Source organism: Nothoprocta perdicaria, unplaced genomic scaffold (assembly GCF_003342845.1).
Source record: "Nothoprocta perdicaria isolate Ctin4 unplaced genomic scaffold, notPer1 scaffold_154, whole genome shotgun sequence".
In the NCBI taxonomy this organism is placed as follows: Eukaryota; Metazoa; Chordata; class Aves; order Tinamiformes; family Tinamidae; genus Nothoprocta; species Nothoprocta perdicaria.
This window is the reverse complement of record NW_020454694.1, coordinates 1,094,361-1,120,427: the sequence shown is the minus strand read 5'-3', so window position 1 is coordinate 1,120,427 and position 26,067 is coordinate 1,094,361. Positions and strand designations below refer to the sequence as shown.

The 26,067-nt window shown below is 39.9% G+C and overlaps 1 protein-coding gene across 1 annotated transcript in view; it reads left to right on the top strand.

Moving 5' to 3' along the window:
* The window catches only part of POU6F2 (POU class 6 homeobox 2), a 176,871-nt gene that overhangs the window by 75,270 nt on the left and 75,534 nt on the right, over positions 1-26,067 (top strand). Inside the window, exon 4 of the mRNA XM_026034997.1 lies at positions 6,658-6,983. Coding sequence (XP_025890782.1) covers positions 6,658-6,983 — 326 coding nt within the window. The remainder of the gene's footprint in view (positions 1-6,657; positions 6,984-26,067) is intronic.

Genomic DNA, 26,067 nt, shown 5'->3' with positions numbered 1-26,067 from the left:
AAGGAACAAAAAATGTCAGATTTATTTAAGGCAGCCGATCATTTTTCAAGGAAGTTCCAGTATTCATCAAAATGTGGAGACACCACAGGCACCTGATAAATTATGATGGTTTTCTTCTTTATACTTCCTTTTTATTGCCTATATTCTTTAAAGTGAATTTAGTGCTCATGAAAGATGCTGGATATGACAACGTTAGAAAGTGGAGCCCTCTGTTTATCTGCAGCATCATTACGGGATGCGCACGGGAGGCAGTGCAGGCTTCTCCCGGGAACACTTTGGGTGTTTTGCCACTCTAAACTTGAAGGGTCACCTCTAGGAGGGAGAAGATGACTTGGTCTCCTTACTCTTTCTGTCCTTTGGCTCTTCTGGAAGTGCAAATAAAGGTGTCACTTCCTGCCATCCGAGGCTGTGTTCTTTGTAGTCTTCCTAGTAGGTATTGGGAAGCAGTCAATTTATTACCTTGACTATGTGGCAAATGGCCTCCTGTGCAGGCTCTCTGTGGATGTCTATGTGTGAATATATCTCCTATAGATCTGATAGATCTCATACCTCTTCTACAAGGTAGGAAATGCTCAAAAACACTATTTAAGTGCATTGACTTTTCTTCCCTCTATTGACCCAGTCTAGATTTTGACCACTGATTTAGAAATAATATGTTTTGTATCCTATTACTAATGTCTTCAGCCACAAGTCCAGCTCACCCTTTTTTTCACAAAGAGTGTCCTACATACATAAAGCAACTCACATTTTGCTCTCAAAAAGAAAATTCAAGCATATGCAAGAAATACATTGGATAGTTGGCTATAACCTACCTCTCATTACCCAGTAGGGAGGGAGTGTAAACACGGGCTTGCATTAGCCTGCTCAGCGTGTGCATTCACTCCTCAGAAATCTGTTTCAAAGAGAGGCAAAGCATATACCTCATTAGAAGAGAAACAACAGGGTGGAAAGAAAAGCAGGCCATGTCAGTTCAGATGYGAGCCCAGATGCTTAAGTTAGTTACACTTTTCAGTTTGAGGCAATGTAAATCCATTCTCCATTACTGGGGAAGTGGAAAAAGGCATTAGGCCCTTGAAATGGCAAGAGCCAAGTTCTGTGCTCAGTCAAATAAAAAAAAAGATTTAATGTATGATTTTCTCCTTTTTAGTCCGTTGTACATTGTATCAAGGCACTGAAGAACATCCATGCAATTATGTAAAAGGCAGGATTCACTATAGAGTAACACARTCCTTCGTAGGCTAAAATTGCTTATTCCTCCCTATCCCTTCCTCCTCTTTACGCAGAAACAAACACACACAGGACATTAATAAGATAAATCAGACATTATKTGAAGCTTATCCACAAGAGCAGATTCTAGATACAAATTGAATCCCTGAGCATTAATTTGATCTTATGCCAAGCACTGGAGCGGTCTTTGGGATCTGGATGTGTATTGGGAGTGAGATGTGAAGAAGAGTTATAATTTTTATGCTGTTTTCATTATATAAGCATCTGTGGGCTTTCTTATATTCCTCACTCTTTGGAGAAATGTGATTAAGATTTAAAAGGTATTTTTTTTTTAACTTAAAGGTTTTGTTTTTGTTTTTTTGATTTTTCTTTTTAGTTTTAAATATAACAAAATTCCTATGTTTACGCAATAATATATAGCCAGCAGACAGTTGATACTAATATCATTGAATATAACTATGATTTGGACCCAATTGAGTTATTTTCCCTTCCATGGATCTGATTTTTTCACACTAGCACCACTGCTTTCAGGATGGTTGCATCAGAGAGGATTTTTTTCCCTTTGCGCCACTCTACTTGGTAGAGGAGTATTTGGCTTTTATTTTAGCTTCCTGTGTAGGCAACAAGCAGAGGAACAGAAGATGCAAAGGAAACATGACAAGAAATGTTTTGTGGGAGTATTGTAAGTACACAGTAGTATTGTGCCTACTGCACCTCCCAAAGGAACTGAGGAAGAGTATGGTTCTTAGATCATGATGTTCTCTAAAGCCTTAGTCTGAGGTCGGTAACATGTAGAGAAGTAACATGTAGAGGGGTTGGTGACCAGGGGGATCAGAGGGCATGTCTCTGCTGCCTCTTGACGATCCRTTTGCATAACTTCTACTCTCCAGCTCTGACTCTAATGTAAGTGCTGTGATACCATAATCCACTTGAAGAAGGACCATAGAACGTGGGGTGATTCCTTGGGAAGTCTGTCATGGCACTGCAACAACCAGGAAATTRCAGTGAAAACTGGAGTTTGAAAACCCTCCTGGCATTATTTCTTTGTAGGTGTAGGTTCGGGTTACCAGTTTCTCCAATACCTGCTGTATCTCCGATRAGCATTTTTATTAAAGAAAAATGCAAAAAAAAAAAATCCTGTCTATGATTAAAAAAGACAACACAAAGTACCTCACTTTAAAGGAGAGATAAGCACACTATCAAAGCAAACTATCAAGCAAACTATCAAAAACTGTGAGGAAAACCCACAAAAGCTGTGTARCATTTCAGCTATCTTTTTTAATCATAGAAAGGATTTTTTTTTGCATGTTTTTACAAATGTTTTTAAGTCTTAGATGCAATTCTGAAGGAAAGAAGGCACTTTTCACTTAAACCTGCCTAAGTTTTATCCAACTATTAGCCAGTAAGACATAAAAATATTCCTGTGCGGTAGGTGTATGTGTGTTATCCTTTATATATGCAGACATAGCACTGTTGTACCACCTGAAATTCCATCAGGCTCCAAACTCTGTAGAGAGTGACAAATGCTAGACAGGTATACAATTTATAATGGATGAGGTATGCAAGCAAGCTCTGGGAATTGTAGTGAATTTGATTACAAACAATAATGTGACACAACCCCTGCTGTGGATGGTACATACATTGAGAGAGGCACTGCAATCGGGCTGCAGGAACACTACCCTGAAAGCATGATCCAGAGCCCCAAATCCACTTTTGCAGCACACTTGCCATGTGGCTTTGGGAGAACCGTGTCTGAAACAACAGTCCTTCCCCAATTCCCTATCTATCTGTTTACCATCATTTATTAAACAATCCTACCTCACTAAGTTACTTCAATGCAATTTATATCTCAGCATGCTACTAGGCTTCAGGGAAGCCTTTGAATGGAATTATGTGAAATGACAAGAATTTATTTGAATAATTTTCGGTAGTAGCTCGCAATGAGCCTGACAACTTTTCCTCGAGGTAACTTTTCCTCATCAAGAAAACTTTTCCAGTGGGACCATCTCGCACCCCAGCGAGTGCACTTCCAGTGCAGAAGTGAATGATAGAGATGTTGGCCAACATTCATGTCCCAAGCAGTACTGAATGCAAAACCTGCCTTGTTCTAGACAAAAGACTGAAAAAATCCTCATATTGAGTCAACAGCTGACAGTGGCTTTTATGCTCACACCTTTTAAAAAAAAAAAAAAAAAAAAAAAAGATGTTTTCCAATCCTGCTTCAGAACCGAAGCAAGTCTGATTGGGCAAGTCTGCCTGCCTGAGCAACTGCGGCAGCCTTATTTTATGTATTGAGGAGAGTAAGGATTTGCAGGCCAAAATGTTTGTTAGAGTATTGGCCTAACTCTTCTTGTGGAGAATGTCAGTTTAATGACCATTTTACTTTTAAGAATGTAGTTTCACAGTTGACTAAAGGCATAACCCATTAATAAAAGCAAGGTCTACTTTGTTTGGATAACCATCCCACCACTCTATAACAACGTGATCTTTTGTGATTCACAAAGATTCATGCATTTTATAAAGTTGCATTTCACTGAATGTGGGATTTTGTCTCATGGTAAATAAACAGATCAGTGCTGCTTCTGTCTGTCTGTGTGTATGCTTTGAACTCTCTAATGTTCAGCTCCATTACTACTTTTATCACTGGTTGGTAAGAAGTAACATTTCAATAAAAACATCCTGGAAGAAAAATGTATGCTCTGTGCAGGATGTTGATAGTGATATTTATTAAATAATAGTCTCTTGATTGCTTTGAGCTACATAAAAACATAGAAAACAAGATAGTTTTTGCACTGTAACAATCCCTTCATTTGTTCTAGTTTGTCAAGAAACTTCATTTCTTTTACAGTTTTTTCCTTGCTCTTCTCTGCACAGTATTCATATCACTAAGAAGTCCTTGAAATGTTGCTTTTAACTTTAACATTAGATCAATGAGTGCTTTTTGCAAACTTCAAATTCAATCATAAAGTCATTGATAAAGATTTAGTACTGCCCTCTGCTTCCACTTTTATATTATCAGAAGCACAAGGATCCTGCTGTTCTCTGTTACCTCACGTTATCTCAGATGGAAAATTTTGGYATTATTTTAATCTTTGGCCATATTTTCCAGAATCTTGTTGAAAGGCATAACTCAAGGAGCTAAACATATGCTATATTCCAGAAGTTTTTCAGAAGGTGGCTTCACCTCAACTTTGAATGCTTTTGTCTCCAGGACCTCATGCACTACGTGTAACCTATGGCATTTTGACAAATCCTTTCTCCAAAGCCGTGGCCCTTTGAGAGTGTCCTGTGGGAGCAGAAGTGGACAGGGACCATTGCAGTACAAACTAAAAGCACTGTATTTTAGAGGGTCTTAGTTTGCAGTAGGAAATGGTTGCACAAGGTAAAGAACTGATCTAGGTTGGTTTCCTCCTCGTGGGAAATGAAAGTCTTGCCAGTGCTGTGGAGCCACCCTCAGTGAGTGCACACATCTGCAGATGGACTTGGTGAACAATTCTCCTTGCTACCTCTGGTGCTTCAAGCTATGCTTAACATTKGACTGTGGAGATGCCTCTTTATACATATATCTTCTTCATTCTTCGTTTTCATATTCYTTTAGGTTGTTCCCATTTACTACCCTGTTGACTTTGGGGCATCTGTTTCTGGGTTCTGATCTTGGAAGTAGGAGGATTATGCTTACTCTTCTAGGTTGATTTCTTTTGCATGGAATATCACATGTGTTTTTAATCTGACAGTCATTTCTTTTAGGTTTTCAAACAAAACTGCCATAGTTTGGAATGGAAATACATTACCATTCTTTATTCTGTGTATAATTCAGTTGTTTTTTTTACTGAAATCATGTGCTCATGACCAGGATTCTTAATTGTTGTAAAGATATATTTGCAGTTTGATTCTTGCTATTGGTGACAGAAAACTTTAAAAGAGCTATAAGAACGGCTTACTATCATCCACCAAGCCCTTTACTCCTCCTTCATGCACCCTTTCTGGCTTACTCATTCTACCTCATCTTTCTCTCTTTTTTTTTTCTCCTTTCTTTTGCTTTTTCCAGTTTATGGCTCATTGATTTCAYAAGTCATCCCAAGACCTCAGGTTCATCCCCAGGGCATAGACATCTGGAAGGCTGAAATAGGGCTGTCAGCGTGAAAAGAAAGTGGAGACAACTTGGCTTCATCTGGCGATCCACAAATAACTTGAGCAGTGTTTCTAGCCATGAAATCCGAATCCCCTTTTAGAACTAGCAGAAATAACGGCCTTGATTCACACCCAGTTTACTTTGGCTATTGCTGGTGGATGTTAGAATAGAAAATGGTGTTGGTAGAGCAGGACAGTTAAGAGCAAAATAGTGCAAAGACTTCGCAAGCTGTTCCTCTTAGGATCTTATACCCTTCTATCTCAAGCCCCTAAAATGTTGGTTGAAGTGGTAAGGACAGAGCCTGATGACCTAGTCAGGCCATAATGTGAGAAAGCATCACATTGCTGTGATGTCCTGGTTGCTGCTTAAGCCATTCTGCCTTAGTGACATCCCTGTGGCACACTGCTTGCCTTCATGAATTTAAGCAGTGCTTTAGCCTATTTGAAAGCCTCTCTGGGAAATACATTTTGCTCCTGTTTATGCTGGCAGGTTGATGTAGGCCACCACCYTCCAAGCCTCACATTTGGAGCACGTGCTAGAGAAACAATGACAGAGTTTTGCTACCTTGAGCAGTGGGAGCAGAACACACCTGCCCTGTTTGATAAAAGGAGTTTTATAGCTTTTAGAAGTGAATGATGAGGCGCAAGCTCTAATTTAGGAGACATAAGCATTTTGTTGGGCATTGTTGCTACCTGTGCAGTGCATGAGAAATATCACAGCTAACCATTTTATTTCATGATACTTACTGTATTAGATACAACAGAGCTCTTTTTAGGGTATCCTTTACTTTACAGCTTTGCTTTTCTCCCTCTCCACACAATAGCACAAGTTCACGTTGTGACTGCTTTCAGACCTAGCTGTTGTGTTCATGCTGTCACTGCTATGACGTGCAGCAACATTTAGGAGGTCTCTTCTTCAGGCAGATGATAGTCCCCTTGGTCTCACTGTTAAGCTTGTCTGGGCCAAGTGTGCTGGGCAGCTCTGAGCTCTGCCYGGTGGGCAAAGCCCAGCTTTACTGAAGGGAAACTTTGCTTTGATCCCCTCCAGTGAAGCCCTCTTCTCACCACAGAACTGCACTGGCAGAACCACACGCTGTTATTTATGGGAACGGGTTCCTTAGCATCCTGCCAGAACCCCAACACTGTGAATCCCGCAGCGTTCCCCGCTTGAACCCCGCTGAGCTCAGCGGGACGTGTTCCCCACGCTGTAACGGATCCAGAACTTAATCCAGGGTATCTTTAAGCACAGTAAGTGGTGCTGACCCCGGCATAATTGTCTTCCCTCTCCTCGATTCACAGCTACCTCATCCCTGAACTCCCAGCTGCAACAGCTTCAGCATCTTCAGCAGCTCCAGCAGCAGCAGCAGCAAGGGCAGCAGCAGCAGCAGCCGCAGCAGCAAGGGCAGCAGCAGCAGCAGCAGGCAGCTCGGCCAGCAGAGCCTCCCCAGCCACCCCAGCAGGCCCCGCAGCCGCCGGCGTCAGCCCAGCCTCAGCAGAACCAAACGCAGCCCCAGAGCCAGAGCCAGGCGCCCCCAGCCCCGCCGTCCTCCAGCTCCCCTCAGAAACCCAGCCAGTCGCCAGGCCACGGCCTCCCATCTCCTCTTACTTCACCAAATCCGCTGCAGGTAGGCTGCTAAGTACAGATCTCCAAAGGTTTTGCAACAGTAAGTGGATATTCTCCCAGTGCAAAGGAAATTTGGATGAATGTAACACCTTCTGACCACACAAGCTAAGAAATTCTGCCTCATCTTAGCTAATCTTTARAAGCATGTGCCTTAGGCCAAAAAGCCTGATAAACCAGAAAAGTATATCTAATGATGGACCTAGCCCTGTTTCCCTTTGAAGGGTAAGCACCTTTTATTCATTAAGTCCATACTATAAAGCCCACAGAAAACGGTCTGATTTTTTTCCATTGATGCAGCGGTGTGACCTTCACAAATGCATTTTCCTGGCAGTCACCCTTTGTGATAACTCATAGGAGCAGCAAAATTAGCTGCTTATTATCAGATGATCCTGACTGTCCCTGAAAGACTAAAGCTTCCACTGGTGAATGTGTGCTAGATATGGATGGGTAACCCTTCCTCTTGAAACCACAGTCCTAAAGTTCATCCTGTGAAGGATCAAATACTTCTGTTAAGATCCTCAGTATAGATCCCAGAGCTAAGAAAGCCAGAGCTAATTCCATTCCTAGGTGCTCCCTCCACTGAAATGGGTGTTTTTGAATATATCACAACAACAAATGTGACAACCACACTGATGCTGAGCTCTGCTTGTCTTGGAACTCCCATCTAGAAATATGAGAGCTCTAATATAACAGTCTGAACATCTTACACTTGGGTGTTCTTCTACAATATGTGGCATGCTGTATTCATGCTCTGCAGGAGCAGCTTTGACTATACCTGCAAGTATGATTCTGGATAAACACAAGGGTCGTCTGTGAAGTGAGCAGGTTCTGTTTTGATGGGCAGTGGAACTGCACTTACGCAAGAAATGTTGCCTACAAGAAAAATCTCAGTTCACTTTATTCCCTAAATTTTGAGACCCCACTTTGAAGATTTTATCTGCACTGATGGCTTCTGCCCCATTTGCTGCAGAAATTGAACTGCATTATCTTAATAAATAATCTCTTTTAAAGCAATTAAGCRAATTGGTTTACAAGAAGTTGTGTTTTCTGTGTGGCCAGTTAAGCCTGGCATTAATCTGAGCTGCAGCTAAATTATATCGAATCTGTTTTTTTAATGATTTAGCTAATAGACTTAAAAGTCCACAAGAGATGTGTCCTTGCTTCGTGAGCCTTTTCTTACAGTAGAGCATAATGTTTCTAGGGTTTCATCTGTGTATTGTCTTAAGGGCTACTTAAGTGCTACTTAGTGCACAGTCTGTCATGCTAGCAAGTGCTTTGGGTCTCTTCAATAAGCAGATTATTGACAAACAGAGAGAGAAGTAGCTCCAGAGGAGCTTCTCTTACATCTTACTGTCTTGGTGCAGCTGCAGTGTATGCACACTAGGAATATATACTCCACATGTTGCTAAAACTGCTTGCTAAATATTTTCTTGTAAAAGTTGCTGTGCATTCACTTTTCCAGCAAATAAAGTGCACACAAAAGTTAACGTTAGGGAAGGGAGGGACAGGGATGAGCTTATTAAACATGCCTCAGGAGAGATGTGCTAACTGACTTTGAACTAGAAATCTTAGCTCTGGAGTCCCGCTCTGCTTCCCAGTATTTCCAGTCTCATCTGTAACCTAYAGGTACAAGCCATTAGGTGTGCTTACTACTATTTAGCTCTGCAGGGTCATGTCTCTTGCAGAAGAAGGATAAAAGCAAGTAAAACTAATGATTCCTTGTTTAAGAGGTGCTTGTGTCAATGTTCTTATGGAGATACCTTGGCAYGTTGTGCTTTTTAATGCGTTATCCTCCCAGCTCCCCTTCTGGATACAGCAGACTAAACAGTAGTAGAGAGAGGGAATCAAGCACTCTGAGATGGTTTTAGTTCAAGCACAATGTGCTAAACCACTCCTTTTAAGACTGGGATTAGAGCTAATGAAAGATACCAAAGTGAGGGATCTGGTACTCCCACTGGGTTGCATTCAGACAGTGTAGCTAAGCCAGCTGAATGACTYGGGCACTTTCAGAGCACCAGCCAGTGAATTTTAAGTCATTAGCTGTCAGCTCAGGCTCAGCATTAAAGATTTCCTAATAAAATTGGGGTTAAATATTTTTATGCTCTTTCTTCTGTGATCCATGTCATTTGAACAACCATGACAACGCAGCCGTGCACTAACTTCCAGAATAGAAGCCTGGACTCCATATGGTACGTCAGGCCTAGCTGCAAGGATGGGTGTAGGATTGCTGAGCTGGCTTTCCAGCCATTTCTACACGAGGCAAAACACTTCCCAAGCTTCCCTAAGACACTGTGTTTCAGAAGTCCTTAAGAAGAACTTGAAACATGGTCTGTGGTATTAGTGAGGACCGTGGGACTCACTGATATTCAAACCAGAGATACTCAGAAATATCTCCAGAGGAACTGCTGCTATACTTTATATATGGTTTAATGATGTGTTTGTGTATGTTTCTAAAGCAGAACAATGGTATGCTGTCTTCCATTAAATTTGAATTTCCATTCGAAATCCCGCAGAGAAAATGTTTTACCTCCTACATTTAGCTTGAGGATTGGTTCTGAAATTGTTCTGAAATTTTTTTATATGGGTGCAAAAAAAAAAAAAAAAAAGAGGGGAGAGAAGACTTTTGGCATCAGATCATATATCCAGTTAATAATAGCTGCTTAGGATGTGGATTTTTTTAATGTCCAATGCTTTAACTTAAAAAATCGACCTAAAACTAAATTCAAAGATATTATAGCCTCTAAGGTAATGATCTTTATGAACTAGAATGAAATGGGTTTTGTTTGAACAATATTAAGGGAATAAAGATCAAGTAAGTTAAAGTTTGACAGCTTAAATTTCATTTCTGAATTCTTGATTTTTTCGTGTGAGCTTTATCCTCTTACATTATTCAGGATCTGTCTGAAAGATATTAGTTTAGAACAATGCAACCTCAAAAAATTGTCATGGAAAGTCAGTAATTCAGGAGGATGATTGTGTTTGTTTCAAAAAACTCTGAAGCATAACAGCAATTACATCTCAAAAATGTACAGATACTGTCATGTCCTTCAGAAAGCAAATTAAATGAGAATGACTTGTTTAGGTATACCTGAGTGAGGTTCTTTTGCTAGGCGATCAGAAATTAATAATACTCGTGCAGTGTATTGGTTAAAATCCTAGTTAAAACTCTCTGAATGATTCTTGCCAGGTTCTTCATCAATAGACTGCTCTAATTCCATCACTGTTTTTTACTCCATACAGTGGACTGGCTTGTAGTTACTAAGCTATTCTTTTCAGTAATTGCTAATGATTGTGTAGTAAGGACAGAAAGCTTAGTTCTAAGCTCAGGGCTTGGTTCTGTGCTGACGTTATTGAGGATGCTCCTGATTTACATTGGCACAGCACTGCAGAATGAGGGTCACTACGGACTTGCAAAAGACAGCAAAGCAGAAGAGAATTTTTCAAAGTTGATCTGCATGTCAGCAGGTAGTGGGATCAGATCATGGAGGACCTACCATCCCTTCATTTTAAAATGGTGCAATTCTTCATAGGGATAATGGTAGGCAGATCTTGAGTTCCRTTGTGCCACTTGATTGAGACAAAATGATCCGGGGCACAAGGCAGCCCAACTCATAATGTAAACTTCAAAACTTTTAATTCTGTGAATATATCCTTCTCCAAGTATATTCTCTGCTGAATATTTAATATTATTGTAGGGCAAACTCTATGTTTTGTTGAATAGCCAGCATGTTGCAACTTCAAAGCATTGTTAGCACCTCTTATAGAATTTCCATGCAATTAAAGATCTGGAGCAGTAAGATCTTGATTATATGCTGTATAAAATTAGATGAGCCAAATATTAAGTTGCCCATTATTCTGCTTGACTGCCAGAATCAGATGCTTAAGAACAACATATATTTAACTGTCCTGGTCCCAAACAGGAGCTTGGCTTCTCGTGCTGACATTCATTGTATGTTTTAATGGTATAAATAAGAGGAGCCTACCCAAAGACAGATCTACAAATAGAAAAAAATCCCAGTGATTTCTACTGCTTTGCTCGTGTGTGGATAGAAACAGACAAACAGGAAATCCCCCAAGGATTGCCCCACTCTAAAATTATTCTGACCATTTTCAGAACTCTTTTTTAAAGCCCCTTTTTGTCATAGAAACCTACCTAGAATAACTGAAGTTGATGGAAGATGATGAGTGAGGGAAAAAAATAATAATAAAAAGAGGTAAGAAGAGGGGAGATGACAACAGCAGGAAAATCTTCCAAGTAATAGGAAACTCTAGGATTGCAAAAACAGAACCCACTTCAGATTAAATTTTTATACTAATCTTAAATAATATATTTGGCACCTCAACTCTTTTATAACAAAGGAGAAAAGARAAGCAGAAAGGCTGAAACACTCAGCTGCAAATAAGGGAGAATGTATATACAGATGCCTGAGGCTCCAGCAGGCAAAAAAGCCCAAATTGACCCTTCCCCTCCCTCCCRACCGCATTCACTGGTTAGCTTCTCATTAAGGAAAAATTTACTTTTAAAACAAAATGCTCAGTGTTTACTGACACTTTGATAAATTTACACATATTTAAGATATAGTAGGAACAGCAAAGTCCTTTGGTTCCAGAAGGGCAGACAGGATTAGTCCATGCAAAATGAGAGGCTGTTTTTTTGTCCGGACTGACACCCCAGACCTTTTGTGTTGTGCTCGTAGCCTCCTGACGAAACTTGATCAAGATGCTAAGACCAATTTGCAGTTTCAACTTGAGYTGTAATGCGGCCTGGAACTCCTCACCTCTCCCCGTCCTTTCCATGGGCCTCCTCAATCCTTCTGCCTCTGCTGTCCATCCTGCTGCTCCGCGGTGGTGACCTGGCAGGTTATCCTGCCTCCCAGGCTTAGGGTGCAGTTCAGAGACACACACATAGCTTTTCCAGCAGATCTGGCCTGTTTGAGGCCGCTGCCCCTCGTGCCTGGCACTCACTGCGGCCTACATGGATGTCATTTCCACAGAAAGGCTGCTTTGGGTTTTGTGTGAGATGGTATTAACTCCAAAGGAACAAGTACTGTTTCACATCTTCTCCTCAGCTATCTGTCTTCTCCTCCCAAGAAGTTCTGCTATTTTGGATCGTTGAGGTTTTAGGCCTTCACACTGCAAACTTGTTGAATACTGCGTTTAAACGGAGCACAAAGATGTTTAAGGGCTCTCAAAGAGACTATAGTCTTTTCATTCCCTGAGGAAACCTTCTCTCATTTGGAGCACTGGCTGCCTGGTCCATCCAAATACACTCTGTAGGTGTTGCTATTTTCAGAAGCACAAGGAGTATCAGTGTCTGACTCACATTTAAAGCAAAGGAAATTAATCTTCGAGCAAAACAACCGGCATTATTAGCACCCAAGGGGCAGAAGCTGAGGCTAATATAGGAAACCATTTGGAAGAGAATTCTCTGAAGGAGAGGAAAAGTAGAGCTGTTTGCCTGGCAGTCTCTGGCTTCTGAAATGGGAGCATTTAATAAACTCCCTAAAGCAACTGAAGTATTTAATAAATGGGGAAATAAATAATAAATAAGATCTGCCCCAGACAAATTTAGGAAAGGATTCATATCCCATAAGGTCTTCTATTCCCTATTCCCTCAAATACTCTTTTGAAATCAGTGGAGGATCTGGTTTGCGAGCATTATTTTTTCCTAATTTTTCTTTTCACCACATTTCCAAAAATTTACTGAGATTTCCCAAATCATTGCTTTATTTCTCCTTATTTTTTTCATACTCCTCAACACTCTGTAATGATGAAAAAAAAAAAAGCACAAACAAATGAACAAATAAAGCAATCGTAAGACATCACAGCTTCCTATTTCTGTGAGGAAATAATAAAAAACAACAGATTTTTACATAGAGGCAAGTGAGCACAGACAGCCTAGTGGCTTCTTGTATCTGACTGAGAAACAATATCCTGGAAATGGCGTAGCCTAAATTCAAAGTTTCATCTTGTATGAAGAAGCATCTTAAAGAAGTTGCTTGTCATCTAAGTACTGCCTCAAAACAAAGCAAAAAAAAGTAAGACTTTCTTAGCAGTATTGCAGAGATCTATCAGAGCATCCACTTGTGGATTCTGCCGCAGATGCAGTTCAGGGCAGGTGTTTAAAAAAATAATAATACTTTCTCTTTTTTTTCCCTTTTTTTGGTAGCCAGAATGTTTTGAGAGAGTGACTAAGCAGAGGCCTGGAGATTATGAAATTTGCTTAAGTGCTAATGGGTTGATTGCTGCGTTACAGCCTGCCGTCTTTCCTGGAAATTGATTGACTGGTGCTGCAGGTCTTCACACTTGACGCTCGGATTTGACTCGAAAATTCTGCCAAGTCTTTTACTCTGAAATTTATCTTAATTAGATCTGAAAGACCTGCCACAGCAGAATAGTCACACCGATTAAAATGAAAAACAGGAGAAATTACTGATCAAATTAATCATAATGTCGGGTTACAGCTGTAGGTCTGATGTAATTTGCCACTCCAGTGAGTTACATCGGCCCAGGCACAGGAAAGAGAGCTGGTTTTACGCTGATCCGTAACACCAGCCAGCTCCGGGCAGCCCATCAGGACGTTTATTCCATTCATTCTCTTGGCTTATCCTGACCTTAGTGCTGCAACTAGAAACAAATTAGGCAAAAGGAAAAAAAAAAAAAAAGGCCTTTTATCCAAGGAGTTGCACTGGAAACGTGAGCTTTCCAAATACTCCTTGTTTCATTTTTGCCCCTTCTTCACCAACCTTCTACTTTTGTTTGAAGCAATCAACAATAAATTATGTGGAAGCTGGAAAAATAAAAGGTTAGAGGTTGCCACCTCAGACCTCAGCTATGAAAGTGTGCCTGGTGCAAAAGTTCTTCTTAAATTAGGGTAATTTAAGGAAATGTGTACATTTCTTAAATAGGAACTGTACTTTGCTTGCAGTGGCACATAAGTAAAGGCAAATTCCAGCAGTAGGGAGATCAGCAAACAGACCGTCCACCCCATGGATCTCGTGTTCCTAAAATGTATTGTTAAATGACGTACTTGCAATGTGTTACATTCGGCTGTGAGTTTTCTCTTTTTTTTTTTTGAGAACGAATTCATGGTTCAATCTATGTAAAATTGGAGTAGGCTGTGGGTGCTAAGGGACCCTATCATAAACATTTTAATCTCAAAGAACAGGCTCCCATAAGATTTGCTTTTGTTAGCACACTTTGAAAGACTTCTAGTGCAACCCTTCTTATAGCACCTCTGTAGTTCTGTGGGTCTGCTGATCCAGACCAACATCAAGAAATGAAGATATTTGCCACCAGCTGAGAAAGGAAATGAAGAAAACGGAACAAGAATTTATTTGAGCATTTTGAGTTTCRGAAAGATTTCAGGCTCACCTTTCAAAATATATGCAGTTTTTACTTTGATGCTGTAGTAAATTAAACTAATYGGGAATTTTCTAAGAGCTTTTTCTTTTCCAAGGGCAATGCAATTCCCAATTTGTTGTCCTCCTCAAAATCTCTCATTTAAATTTACTATTGTAAGTCTCAGAAATGGAAATACTTGGAATGGCTTTTATTTAAAATCAGTTTAAGTTGTTTATAAGCAATTAATTATATTACATTGCCAAAAATATTTACATTTATATTTACATTGCCAAAAACAGTGATTTAACAAGAGGAAGTGAGAGCAAATTTAGTTCAGCTTGATGATTTGAAAACTGTTGAAATACTTTGTCACTTTCAAATACATACTCTTGTTTCGTGAAACATTTCAATTTTTCAGTTTTTCATGTGTATTTGCATCAGAAATTACATCTTGTGAGAATTTCATGCAGGACAGAAATTAAAATTGTTTCTTATAGCTCAGGCATGACAAAGTATCTTGTGAGGGAGAACCCCAGCACCAAGTTGGGTTGTGTTTGTGACAAAGATTAGAAGCCAAGCTGATTTTCCAGAGGAGAAATACTTACCTAGGAAAGCAGTGCACCATGTACTGCTAAGATTAGCTTTTTATGATGGTTCATAAGAATGATGATGGTTCATTTTGGTTCATAAAGGAGCTGAGATTCTTTAAAGCAGCAATATGTCATTGAATACCTGCTAAGAAATACTTAGATGCTTGTAAAAAGYGTGAGGAGAGCAATCAAAGTGAGGAGGATCCAGGGCTCTTAAATTAATAAATAAATAAGCTGCTTTAACACAAAGCCCAGCAGGCTCTGTAGGAGTGGTGGCCAATAGATTGGTACCATAAGGTGAACCTAAATGTGTAAGATGACCAGTTATATCAGAATTGATAGTTGCCCATGCAAGTCATTACTCTCAGGACTCAACTGAGAGTGCCCCGTCCACCCAGCTAGAGCTCCCCAGGGATGGGACCTGCTTTTTAGGAAAACTGTGGGAGAGAGGGGAGAGGAGCAGCAGTTTGCTATGCACAGCGCTTGAATTCCTGCTAACATTTTCTGGTCACTGAGGCACCAAAAATAAAACACTGTGAAAGGTTGGAATTGTGTCACTGATTTCCACTGCTGCATAAGCTGCTGTGTGTGTTTCCATCTTTGCTCCTTCAGTAGCCTTCCACTTTACCACTTCATTACAAGACCCACTGCTACTCCTAGGGAAGTTGGCAGGAGTTTTTCTCTCAGCTTTCAAATGAGACAGGAGTAGGCTCAATATGCCATTAAGAAGCCTCCTCTTCTCCCTCCCCAACTTTATAGAGTTGCAGCTTCGATTTTTTTCAACTGTCTTCTGTCTACAAAACATGCTCTCAGTGCAATCAAAATATGTGTCTGACAGAATTTTCAGTGCGTGTAAAACAAATAYAAAAAAATAAGCAAAACTTTGAGAAAACCAAGCCATTCGAAAATCCTTGATGTTTTCCCCATAGACATTCAAAGAATATGTCTTGGGGGAAATCACTGGTGCTTCAAATGTACGAGCAGGTGTAGAGATAACATGTGTCAGTCCTATAGACCCCGGCTCGGCAGTCCGTGCTCTTGTGAGTGAAAACTGCAGGAGGAGGAAAAGAAGAGGAGGGGAGGCAGGTTTTTTTATTTCCCCACAGAAACAGTGTATTGAGCTGCAATCTCATTATCAAATTACACCCTCGCTTATTGAATTAACTTTTGAAAAATAATTTGCATCAGGCAGCCGCGGGCTCTGGTAAGTGCGTTGCTGGAGTCAGGGAAGGCAGATTGCATTCCCAGCCCCATCAGTGCCTGGCATGGCACCTCATCCCTCTGCTCTTTTGTTAACTCTCCCACCATTGTTTCATCTGTTAGGCCTGTAAATTTTTAGTTTTCAGCCTGTAAATTTTTATTTTTCTGGTATAATGCAACGAGGCCTTGGTTGTGCATTGGACTTCTGGGCACCACTGTAATGCTAATGCTACAAAAGCAATGAATATTCAGAGTTGCACAGTCACTCRCTCACTGCATCCCGAGCAGGATTGCTGTTGACTTCAGAGGACACAGAATTGGTATCCATTTTGTTTTCAAGTATATTGAATATTTTGAAATTTCTGTCAGCTGCTCAGTGTGCTGTCAAATGCACTAATGAAAGGTTTTCCTAAAGTTAATTTTCCTACTCGTAATACAATAACCAAATTTGCTTTAACACTTGAAAAAATCCATCCATACTAAAGAGAATCAGTTGCTTAATCCTAAAATTAAAGGTTATTGCATGCAAGAGAAAATAATTACATGCTCAAAGTATGGAAAAAAAGAAAACTTTTTTAATATGTAGGTATTTGTATAATTAAAGACTAATCAAGCATGAAGGCTGCTGACTAAACCAGAAAATGAGATTGTTGGCAAGCAATATTGTAATGTAAATGCCATTTTTGTTTAAGTACTAAAAAGCTGCAGGAACGATATCCTGAACAGATTAAAAGCAAACAGCATTGATAATAAATATTTATCAGATTTCAAATGCAACACACGGAGATTTTTATATTTTACATGCAAAATATATTGGCATTGAAATATTCAGTCACTTTTCAAACATTTGTTCACAGCTTCACTTTAAAATTGTTGAAAAACAAGCATTCCTTAGTAAGAGAAACAGCTTTAGAAGTCACTCTTAACCTGTAGCAATGTGGGGAGGCTGTAGGCAACAGAAAACGACTGAGAGTTGCTCACATACTTAAGAGGAGATGCATAAGATCAACTCCTGGGGATGCGGAATCAGAATTTTAATGTGTTTTATCTGTGTTTTCTTCTCCCTTTTCCTAAAATGTTTGCACTAATTTTTTCAAAAAGAGATAGAAATTTCTCAAACTTAAATCCATGTCGTGAAACAAATGCATAGTAAAGTATATATGGAACGCTTATGTATACATAGAAACTATCCCACTGCAACCACTGCTTTTTTGGAGAGACCTAGTTCAGTTAAAGCTTTGTATCTTCTTGGGGCAGTGCCTTTAAAGTGGTTTCAAGCATTGAGCTGGTTAAATATATTCATTATATACCTTTGCCTTATGTCCTTATAGCCTAAATGTTATTCAGAAATGCATATAAATATATCTGGTTGCAGCAAGAGTTCAGTAAAGTGAGGAAATATTAGGACTGAGTTACTCAAATCTATTTTGGTTTCCACTTCTTTTCTTTCCATTTGACTCTCCTCACAGTTGGCAGTACTCAGCACACTGCAGTTGAGCCCAGTCAATCTCTTTATCAAGCCTGATCCTGCAATACTCTAAAAATAAGTTAAAATTAAATAATACTTTGCAAAAGTCTAAGGCTAGTCTCTTGAATACGTATTGATCTAATTTTCAGAAGTGTAGAAGCATTGCCATTGATGTGAACTGTAGAAATTTTTATTTACCATTTGAAGGAGACAATATAGAGACTTCAAATGCTGATCTTTTTAAAAAAAGATCTTGCTCTCATATGTAGTTTATATCACACAAAATTGGCAGTTTGCAAATTTCAAAATTCAGACTAATTCAACAAGGGTCATATAATAATTTATTTGAGTTACTGAGCTCCTGARTATACACAAATGTTGAATCAAATTCAGGTATCAGAAAAACTGTACTGCTTCAGAGTTGGCTCTATAAATATATCATTATTAAGGTGCTTTATAATAGGAAAATCTATTTCTTTAAGAAATTCATCATTACACTAGTGTAAACACATTAAAGATTATATTGCTAAAAACACATAATAGGAAAAAAATAGTAGGAAAAAAGTAGAAAAAAAGAAAAAAAATGGAAAACCATTTCAGAAGAAGCGAACTAGAAGATGGAGCAAAGAAGGGGCAAAGGTATTCAAATATTGGTCTGGGAACCATGCCTGACCCATGGCAAGTTTCTATCCACACTGCAGAGAAGCAAATAAAAGAAAAATAGGAGTTTTTTGAAGGCAACTACAAGTGCTTTCTTGCCCTGGAAAGTACTTGTTGCACGTCCTCCCCAGAAGAGGCCRATTAGCTAAGGAAGGTGGGCAGGTGAAAAGCCAATCTTTATAATTATTTTTCTTTTCACAGATACCTGAGTGAAGTGAGTTTTAGGCAGCCTGTCACCAAAGACACCCTGATTTTTTTCCTCCATAGAGGTGGCACAACCTCCCAAAGACYGCTGCTCCCATTAAGCAGGTGGCAATTCACAACCCATTTTTGGTTTTAAGTAGCATTAAGTGTTCATATAAAGTTTAAGCTCTAAGCAGGGCTTACCTATTATTTCTAGAAGGGGGATTACTGAGGAAAAGATGATTACATGTAAATTATTTAAAGGCTGAAATAGACACTTTCACAAGTCATTAAACTACCTATGTCTTGGGACACGAGGACATTGCTGGGATATTTATCTGAAGGGTCTACAGGTCAAAAGGGGGATGGAGTCAGCAGAAGCAGCAGCAGTCACATACAGAAAGAGCAATTATTCACAAAAYAAAAACGAGGGTAGCCATTAGAAGTGCCAGCATGAACATCTGGCAGGCCTTTAGTGGACTCATTACTTAGGGAAAAAGTCATTACTGCCCGTTTTGCAGTAATGCATACTAAACACAGCATGTTCATGGTAAACATGGCTCCCAATCCTGTTCATTAATATGGAAAACCTTCAGAGCAGCTTCAAATCAYCTAAAGAAATTTAGAAACTGCTCCMAGTTCTCTGTCTTTATTCTCATTGACAAGTATAAACTTATACACAGTCTTAAAATGCTCAGTGCTTGTATATATCAACTCCATTTACCTACACGCATCTGAAGGACATGCAAGCCTCATCACAGGAGAAGGACTTGCTATTAGGAGTAGGTTAAAAATAGATCCAAGATGTTCCGTGATCCTTAGAAATATCTGACTCCAAAACAGAAAAACAGAAAAAAAATTAATGAGGTCAGGCAGCTGACMAAGTTTCACATGGATGAACTAAAACAGTAAAGTTTGATCATTTTTGATCAATTTTGCTTTACCATAAACACATACACCCCTACACTATTTGAAAAAGTCAGTTCAAAATGAACAGTCCAAAACTGGGACATTTAAACACTACCAAAACACTTTGTTTGGGAACTGATGGAAAGACTTCCTAAGTACAACCAAAATTTGCCAACCAAAAGCTTTTTTTTTTTTTTTTCATTTTCAATGGAAATAATAGTATTGTAATTATTTTTCCATCAAAATTTAAGAAGTAGTAATTATTTTCCATTATTTCCAGTTACATCYCTATCCTTGAAATAAAAATAAATACTACCTGGTGCTCAGAAAAGCTCAATCTGGCAGTTTTCTGATAAACTGTAAAGCTGCACGCTGTTAAATATAGTGTTCACATTAGGGTGCTATTTTTAAATTTTGCAGGAGTGATTCTGCATATTGACACAACAGAAACAATGATCCGAGGATACTCCTCGTGAGGTAGGATGGGATAAGATCAGCCAACCTCCCACTTGTTACGTGCCAGCCATTGAGAGGTGACAGCGCAGTGTTTKCTCTAGGAAGCAGAGGCAGCCCTGCCAGTCAACCAGTCCCACAGCAGGCAAAGGAACCAATAACTTGCATAATCATAACTTCAGTTCCTACCACCATAACCAAGGGTTGCTACTAGCAACACAGAATCCCTCTCATTTTCCTACAGCCTGTTACTCTACGAAGTGCCCAACTTGGACAACTCAAGACTTTTGTTTTTGGTTTTTTTTTGGATTGAGTTTTTTTTTGAAAATTTTGTTGAATTGGATTGAGTTTTTGTTTAGATTCACTAAAAAACAAGACTACTTTTGGCATGTGGCAAAATCATCTAGAGAAAAAGTATCTTGGCCTCAAGTCCAATAGTTCTATATGTCTTTTCTGTTCAAGAATTGTCTGCTAGAACTTTTACTGACCAATTTCTATACATGCTAAATAAGTCCACAAGGACTTGTGGACTTGTTTGGAATACTCGTATGCATTACAAATGYAGGAGAAGGCTGGTTTGGTTTGGTCATCTGCCAGGGAAGAAGGGGCCTAATGTATAGACTACATSGGTGCATCCCATTTTGGATGGGAGAACTGCCATTTTAGCCTAGCATGGGCACTGGTTTTCCTGGGAAAAGCACTGGCTCTTGTTTCGGCTGTTTCTGGTTGGTTTTCATTTTGCGTGTAACATCCTGGAAAGCACCTGCTGCTGGAAAGCACCTCCACGGAGAGGGACCTGGGAGTCCTGGTTGACACTAAGTTAACCATGAGTGAGCAGTGTGCCCTCGTGGCCAAGAAGGCCAATGGSATCCTGGCCTGCATCAGGAGGAGCGTTGCCAGCAGGTCAAGGGAGGTGATTCTGCCCCTCTACTCAGCTCTGGTGAGGCCGCACCTGGAGTACTGTGTTCAGTTGTGGGCACCCCAGTATAGGAGGGATGTGGAGCTTCTGGAGAGGGTCCAGAGAAGGGCAACCAGGATGATTAAGGGAATGGAACATCTCTCGTATGAAGAGAGGCTGAGTGAGCTGGGCCTTTTTTTCTCTGGAGAAGAGACGGCTCAGAGGGGAYATGATTAATATGTATAAGTTCAGGAAGGGAGAATGCAGGGAGGAAGGGGACARGCTGTTCTCACTGGTGGCCAGYGATAGRACGAGGGGTAATGGCCAYAAGCTGRARCACARGAAGTTCCGTCTCCAGGTGAGGAGCAACTTCTTTACAGTGAGGGTGACAGAGCAGTGGAACAGGCTGCCCAGGGAGGTTGTGGAGTCTCCTACTCTGGAGGTCTTCAAAACCCGCCTGGATGCCACCCTGTGCCACATGCTSTAGGTGTGCCTGCTTGAGCAGGAAGGTTGGACTAGATGATCTGTAGAGGTCCCTTCCAACCTTAAATATTCTGTGAATCTGTGAATCTGTGAATCCTAGGCTACTTCAAGCATTTTTTTTTTTTTTGAAGATGATTGATATAGAAAGATATACAGTACATGTCTGATTAAAGTTGATCAGTGATTTTTTAAAAAAATGATTGGTATTTTTGAGGCTAAAGAAAAATATTGGATATTGAGTGACTCACTATCAATCAAAAAGCATCTTAATATAGGGAAACTTATAGACAATAAAGATATATAAATCCATAAGTATCTAAGTGGCCCCAATCTGTGTTCTGTCTAATGCTACCTTCAATAAGATTGAGACTTTATGAGTAGAACTTGTTTTTTAATGGTATAAGGTCAGTACRGACCTTAAAAAAGAGAAATTATGGAATCTGAAAATAAAGTTTTAGCCCTAGTGCTTTGATAGAGATTCGTGACCTCTGTCCCTTTAAATATTGAACTTAGACTGTAAAAATATCACTTCTTATTGATCACATGGTTATTAAAGTCAGTCAAATGCTCAATTTATATGTCAAACACTTGTAATATTTCCTGTAAATATTAGAACAAAAGAAGAGGGTGATAATATCATTGTGTTCAGTTCTATTAGATTTATTCAGCTTTTCATCACTGAAAAATAATAAAAATGTCATCAAGAAATACATTAAATATGCCAAGCATTTATCAAGGCTAACTTCATATACAGCTGCATCATGTWTGTGGCACATGTGTGCATTAGTTCATGTATATGGAGGCAATAACGTATACATACATGTAACTGAGAGATCCTCTCCTTTCCTTTTTATTTCCCACTCCCCAGCATATGCTGCATCCCTAGAAAGGCTGAGCTCATTTGTTGGATCTCAAGGWGAAAGAGAAAACTTAGTAAGTCAACAGACATTAATTAAACGTTAAGGACAGGCTTTAAAGTACCGTCAATATATATTGCTGCTAATGACATTCAAGCGCACTTATGAGGGAGGTCAGGGGGGAGATCCTGAGATTCCCCCAGGCTCCCCCAAGATGCCTTTCCATAACCAAATGCTTTCATATGAGTAATCGAAAGAAACCTTTAGCCAACCACTGGGGAGTCCTTACAGCCTGGCTTCGATTGGAGTCTGAGTGCAGGCCGGTGAGCAGGAGGTGTTTGTAAGCATTTCTAATGGCATTTTGATGTACATGTACAAAATTGATGTCGGAAGGATCATTGTAAAGTCCCAAACAGTGGAATATTGAGGACATTTTCAGGTGGCAGTCAGATTCTGGCTGGGTGAGCCCAGTATATTTTCTCATGTCACAGTTGATTAGGTTCACAGGGAAGTGGAAAGAGTAAAAAATTCTCTTATTACTGCAGCAATGCCATATCAGCCTCTTTTCCCTTTGAATGCAACATTAGTTTTTGTCCAGAACTCTAACTGCTTTCTACAGTTTGGGGAATTGTAAAGCAGAAACAATTTTCCCAGCTAGGCTGACCTTCACAGTAATGAGAAATGACTGGAATTTCTCTCTATTTCTCTAGCATTTTGGGAGGGGAGATAGGAGGAATATGTTTGTTTTACCTGATATTATGTTGTGGGCGTCTATTTGGCACTTTGAGCCTAATTTTTTTCCATTCAGGAGATTACATGGACTGTTGCACCATCTGACCCAGCAGCCAGCCCTCAAGTGTAGWGAGAGAAGACAGCATTGCACTCTAAACCTTTTGTTATCACAGAAGTGATGGCATTTTGTTTCAGCCCTTAAATACTTTTTTTTCATGGGGATGGCTATTTTCATTTACTCTTCACTACTTATTCAGGTGATGAGCAATGATCTTGAGAAAATTTAAGATTCATTATAGGTAAGGAAGATACAAAACACTGTTGTGGTGCCTCAGGATGACCATGCATGCTCCCTGCCTTGTGAGGGCAGTGTTATTGTGCCGCAAAGCTCACCATCCCTTGAGGAATGGATAGGGAAAATCTACATTTACATGCAAAACGAAGATGTGCTGTGTCAGAACACGCTTTAAGAGCAGCACCTCTGATTGGGAATAAGTGGCATTTCCTTGTTTTTTTACAGCTGTTTCAAAAGAAGCATCTTCTTCCTATGAAATTGAGGCCTTTCAGGATGCCCAAGGGTCAGCTGTGAGCTAGGTGCAGGCTAGGCCTGCCCTGCGAATGCAGAAGTGGGATTGCAGAGGTGCAGATGCAACCGAGCGGTGTTTTGTCAAGCAGGTCACTGTGGGCAGGAGCCAAGGCAYCGCAGCAGGGCCTCGAGTGGCAAGGAGCCACCCAAGCGAGTCCGCGGGATCCCAGGCAAGCTTACAGGGCCTACACTGAAGCCCATGTTGGCACATCTTCATTAAGGCATTCAGGTAAATTAGGTCGGTTCAGGGATGACTCTGCGTGCTCCTGATTGCACTGTAGACTTGTCTACCATTTGGTGTCTCTGTTAGTTAAAACCAAGTTTGAGTAGTATCCTGCAAACTTCCAACAATTTACCTGGACTGCTCCATTTTTACTGTATCTGGAAGGACTGAAGTGACAAATGTATTCCCTTAAATTATAGTTATGTTATTTCTTAGTTAGTATTTCCACTCTATAGCCATATTGTTAGAACATTTATTTAATTCCATTTTAATTACCCGAGGCATGGGGCCAGTGCCAAGGCATGGCACTCAAGATGATACTGTAAGCCCTGAATTACTGTAATTAGTGTGCCTACAGGATGCTCCTCTTGATTTTTTTAACCCTCCAACATCAGTGGCATGCTATAATATTGACAGATGACTTTTTTTCTGATCTGTTTGCTCTCAGAAAATCTGTCTGTCTGCAGATCATTGATAATGAGAAAGAAAATAAGGGGAAATGGAGGAGGTTGCTGGGAACATTTCCTTTGTGTTGTCATAGAGCATTACAGGATGGTTAATTTAGATGCTGTGTTTTCAGTTTTATGTTAAACTGTTTGGTCTTCATCCTTGCCTTTCTCTTGAGGTCTTTTAAGATGTTGCTTGAAGCCATCAGAGGCCTGTTATTTAACAACTGTCACCTTCTTTCTGTGTTCCCTTTATTGCATACATGATTATCATAAAAGAAGGACTAGCTTCTTTAAACTAAACTGAAGCAAGATTTGAGAGGATCAAACTAGATCTGCTGACTCTCCTTTCTAGGAAAGGAGAACACTGAGAATGAGGAGCAGAGAAGGATGAAGACTGTCTTCACACTWAGATCTAATCTTTTTCCAGAAACTCCCACTTTCAGTCTTCTTATAGTACTGGTCAAATCTGCTAAGTTACAGGAAAACTGTAATATGGCAGAATGAGAAGATTAGATAGTGCTGCGGTAGAGAAAAGCTGCAGTCTCTAACATTGCTTCATAAAACAGAGCTAAAATAATTACAGAAAATAGACTGAAAATCTGAGTCACCTCTTTCCTTTTATTGCAATTAACCGTGTCTCACTTTGTTTGTTATTTGCAGTGCCCTGTAGCTTGATTCATATTTCCATCTGTAGCTATCTTTTATGAAGATTTCACTTTAAAGTCTTTAGGTATTGCTCAAGGGATCATAAAAACTTCCAAAGGGACAGCACATCAATTCAAAGCTGTTCAATATTGATCAATATTCATTGCAAAGCATTTGCAAACATATGATCTTCCTTTTTGTACTGACAGTATTAGTCAAGTTTTTGTGTAGGCCTGAGTCAAATTCCAAGTCTCATACTAATTTCATGACAGTATAAATCAGGATCAGCTGTACAGAAGGTCAAGTATCAGCATGAAAGCAGTGTAAGCGAGATTGATCCGAGTGGCAGTGAATTTCAGGAAGTTTGTCTTCATGGCACAGCTAAAACCTTATGCCTATGACTTGTCTACATTCATGAATTGCTCTTAAAAGTTTTGTGTATGAGGAACTTTAGACCTATCAGTAGAGCACCATGTTCAGAACATCAAATGCCTGATGCCATTAGGAAATTCTTCATGCAGCAAGGGAGGATCTGATCCTAGGAACACAGTTAAGTGTTGCCCTGATTCCAGGACAGGTAAATCACCCTCTGCCATTGGCAGCCCTTAGTGAGGAGGCAACTCCCTCAACCATTTCTTATTTGACTAGAGTAGAAAAGCATACGCTGTATTAAATTTGGCATGCAAGACAAGATATACTTCAGCTTCAAAAATAACAGCAGTCTCCACATCAAGTGCTTTGGGAGTTGGGTTATATACTTGGCAGTTTTGTGTTTGTTTTCATCTTCTAGGTAGCAGTGACAAATCACTAGGTTAAGAATATATCCCCCCCCCCCCCAAAAAAAAAAAAAAAAAAAATAAAGAATTAAAGCTTTTCTGCCCCCTGCCTTCTCCCTCTAGAAGTGTTGTACTCTATATTACTAAGAAATATTGTTACTTCTGCATGTGTCAGGCTGTATATATAGAAAAGGATCAGTTAATCTCAAACTACTGGATTAAGATTTAATTTTGCCGGTTATGAAAGGGGCAGAAATATCCAAGATATGCAGAAAAGTTGCSCACAGTTCTTAGGCTGCACATTAAATACTGATGTCACCACCACCATCTACACATCCTCTTCAAACTGAGAGAAGTTTAGGGGTGAGCTGTAGCAACGAGAAAACACGAGAGGTGCCATATAGAGGTCCCAAATACAGAGATGACTTAAAGGGGCTGTAGGTGCCACAGGCGAGCAGAAAAGGGCGAGTTTCCCTCTGCTGAGGATAAGCAGTATCACCACACGCAGCCGTTCAAGCTTTGTAGATTATAAATCCTCACACTGTCTGTGTGGCTGTTTGGACTTCACTCAAATTCCTAAAACCTTCAGAGGCTGTAGGAGCAGCCAGGGACAATAAAAATAGTATACC